This window comes from Octopus bimaculoides, chromosome 4 (assembly GCF_001194135.2).
Source record: "Octopus bimaculoides isolate UCB-OBI-ISO-001 chromosome 4, ASM119413v2, whole genome shotgun sequence".
Lineage (NCBI taxonomy): Eukaryota > Metazoa > Mollusca > Cephalopoda > Octopoda > Octopodidae > Octopus > Octopus bimaculoides.
Window position 1 is genome coordinate 134,296,095 of NC_068984.1, and position 2,876 is coordinate 134,298,970.

The following is a 2,876-nucleotide window of genomic DNA, read 5'->3' on the forward strand; positions in this document are numbered from 1 at the left end:
CATAGTGGAATTGTACATTTGAACAGAAGCACACTTTTGCAACACATTTTCATATTATGTAAACTACCTGTGTGTGTATATAATATATATATATATATATCATCATCATCATCATCATCATCGTTTAACGTCCGCTTTCCATGCTAGCATGGGTTGGACGATTTGACTGAGAACTGGCGAACCAGATGGAACCAAAAAATCATAAACTTATAATTACAAGTTAGACAGCTGTATATCTAATTTCCACATTTATCACAAATTTATTCAGCAGTGCCAAGAGATATGATGTACCTATAAGGGGATACTGAAATTAATCTTTCATGTGTGATCTAATTATTTTATCATGTAGATTTCATATAAAAGAAAACACATTATGAGAATCTTACCAATTCTGCTTCCAAATAGTCATCTGAATCTTTACTTTGAACTCGAACAAGAACGGCATCTTTTTGTTTTGTCTTTAATCCGAAAGCGAGGAGGTCTTCCGTTCTGTCTTTACGTTTCTTCGCTGGATAGGTGTACTGAAGAAGGCCAGGATTGGGGCCGAAATGGTATGTTGTGCTTTCTAATCACAAATAAATAAATAAATAAAATAAAAATAAAAGTTAAAACAAATTTATAATATAATATTTTCATGTTAATGTGGCATGTCTCAAATTATATCCATGCATAAGATACAAATAAAAAAGCAAAATATTTTAATAGAAAACGAATGTTATAGACCCCAACTATTGAAAATATGTTCCATGTAATTAATGTCACTATTGTATGTTATCTGACCATCTGCATCATACTTATTGTAGAGTACATGAAATTATGTTACTATGTTCATTTCAATTAGGCATAAAAATCATAATAATCATTATGAAATCTCCATTTCATAACTTTTATTTCATTGCATCTTAAGCCTTGAAGTATCATTTTAAATGATTAACCTATTTATTTTCCTTTTTTCATATCACCTGCACATTTTCTTTTCTTTAGAATCTATGCTAAGCAATATATTCCAACTAAAAAAGTGTTTCTCTGAAACTCACTTAGCGGTAATATAGTTTTACCTTTTATAATATGAAATTATATATAAAACACATTAACCAAACATCTCACCCACAACTTTCCAATCCAGGAAGGTTTGCTATGATACAGTTCTTACCACAAAACAGAAAATATATTTGAATATCTTTTTGTAAGGTTTGTCATTTTATAACTGCCAAAATACCTTTCGCCCAGTCAATTTAGCTTTTAAGAGAAAAACTGCACTACACTTATTTTGTTCCAGTGTCTGGACACATGTTCTTTTGAGAGATATATAATTTTCAATTAAATGAATAGCTCTTAAAATTTACAAAGAAATTTGTAAATGAAAATTATACTTCAGTGCATTTTCAATAAATTATTAAGCAATGTAGTCAGGATACCGAAGTTGTGTATTAGTATTAAAAGGTCAGAGTATATTTGACATTTTTGTTTGTAAACAAAGTACAAGAATAAAAAATAGAAAAGCAAAATGAATAAAGATTGTGCTTAGATAAATATTAGTAGTTTAGTATTTAAAAAATGTAATAAAGATCATGTATGATAGGAAACACCAATGTTAGAAAATTCTCAAAGAGCTTAAGATGCCTTCTAAATCTATGTGAAACATCGATGATATTGAACATCCTTCATCAGGTTGTAAATATATGAACTTAAAAGGTAATACAGTGTGTCAAACTGAAGGTATTTTGAATAATTATACATTGCCAGTAATTTTTATTATTGAAATTAGGAACTGTAGTGTCTATTGTTGATTAGCAACTAAATACTAGTTCACTGTACAGAAGTGTAGTACTGTTGATTAAAATGTGTTGCCTATACAAAAATATTTCAATATATGTAGATGTGAAAACATTCTAATAACTCACTACAACACTGCTGCAACAAGTTGTGTGAAATAAAATGTTCATGATATGCATTGATTCAGAATAAAACAGTTTACACACAAATAAATCGTTAAAAGAAAAAAAGAATCCATACTTATATATATGTGCATGAAAGAAAATAAACACAAATACATAAAGTGTGCCTATCTTTTATGTAGTATAACTTATGAACTAAAATCGATCTTATGAGGATCATTTATTAAATTTATAAGTAATTATATTGAAGTGGGATTAATCAAATATTTAATGCTTCTGGAGTTGATTGCAAGAAGTAATACTGAATATAACAAAACTTTTGCAAATTGACAATTATTGTGTTTCTGATTTTTTTATGCATTATTATTGGAGAAGTACTGATATTGTTCTTGTAACATACAAAAGAAAAAACAAAAGCATGGATAACATCTTATAAAATATCAAACAGTTGGGAGATATCACATATTTGGAAGATATATGGAGACCTTGATGAAAGTTTTATATAAACCTTTAGATATTAACTAAAATTTCTAAGCCTGTTTCAATTGCAGTAAATTGGTATTACAAAACAAAATTTTAATATCCTTTATATATTTTCTTCCAATGTCAGTTAGACTATCAGAGTATAATTTCAAAATATTTTACTGTTATAAAAACACCTTTGGTTTAGTGAGCATATAAGTTAGATATAATAACCTTTATGTATGTATGAATGCACACACATACACACACACATACACCCACACACACACAAAAAGATATATAATGATACATATAATCATATATACGTGTATATATATATATATATATATATATATACATATATATGTGTGTATATATATATATATACATATATATGTGTATATATATGTACATATACACACACATATATATGTGTATGTAGGTATATATAGATATATATATATATATACATATAAATATGTATATATATATATAAATATGTATATATATATATAT

At 26.9% G+C, this 2,876-nt stretch overlaps 1 protein-coding gene across 7 annotated transcripts in view; it reads right to left on the reverse strand.

The window, feature by feature from the left end:
* LOC106880165 (neurexin-3) overlaps positions 1-2,876 on the reverse strand; it is a 359,785-nt gene that overhangs the window by 93,601 nt on the left and 263,308 nt on the right. For all 7 annotated transcript variants that reach the window (XM_052967514.1, XM_052967515.1, XM_014930008.2 and 4 more), the window contains one exon: positions 387-565. In XM_052967514.1, coding sequence (XP_052823474.1) covers positions 387-565 — 179 coding nt within the window. The remainder of the gene's footprint in view (positions 1-386; positions 566-2,876) is intronic.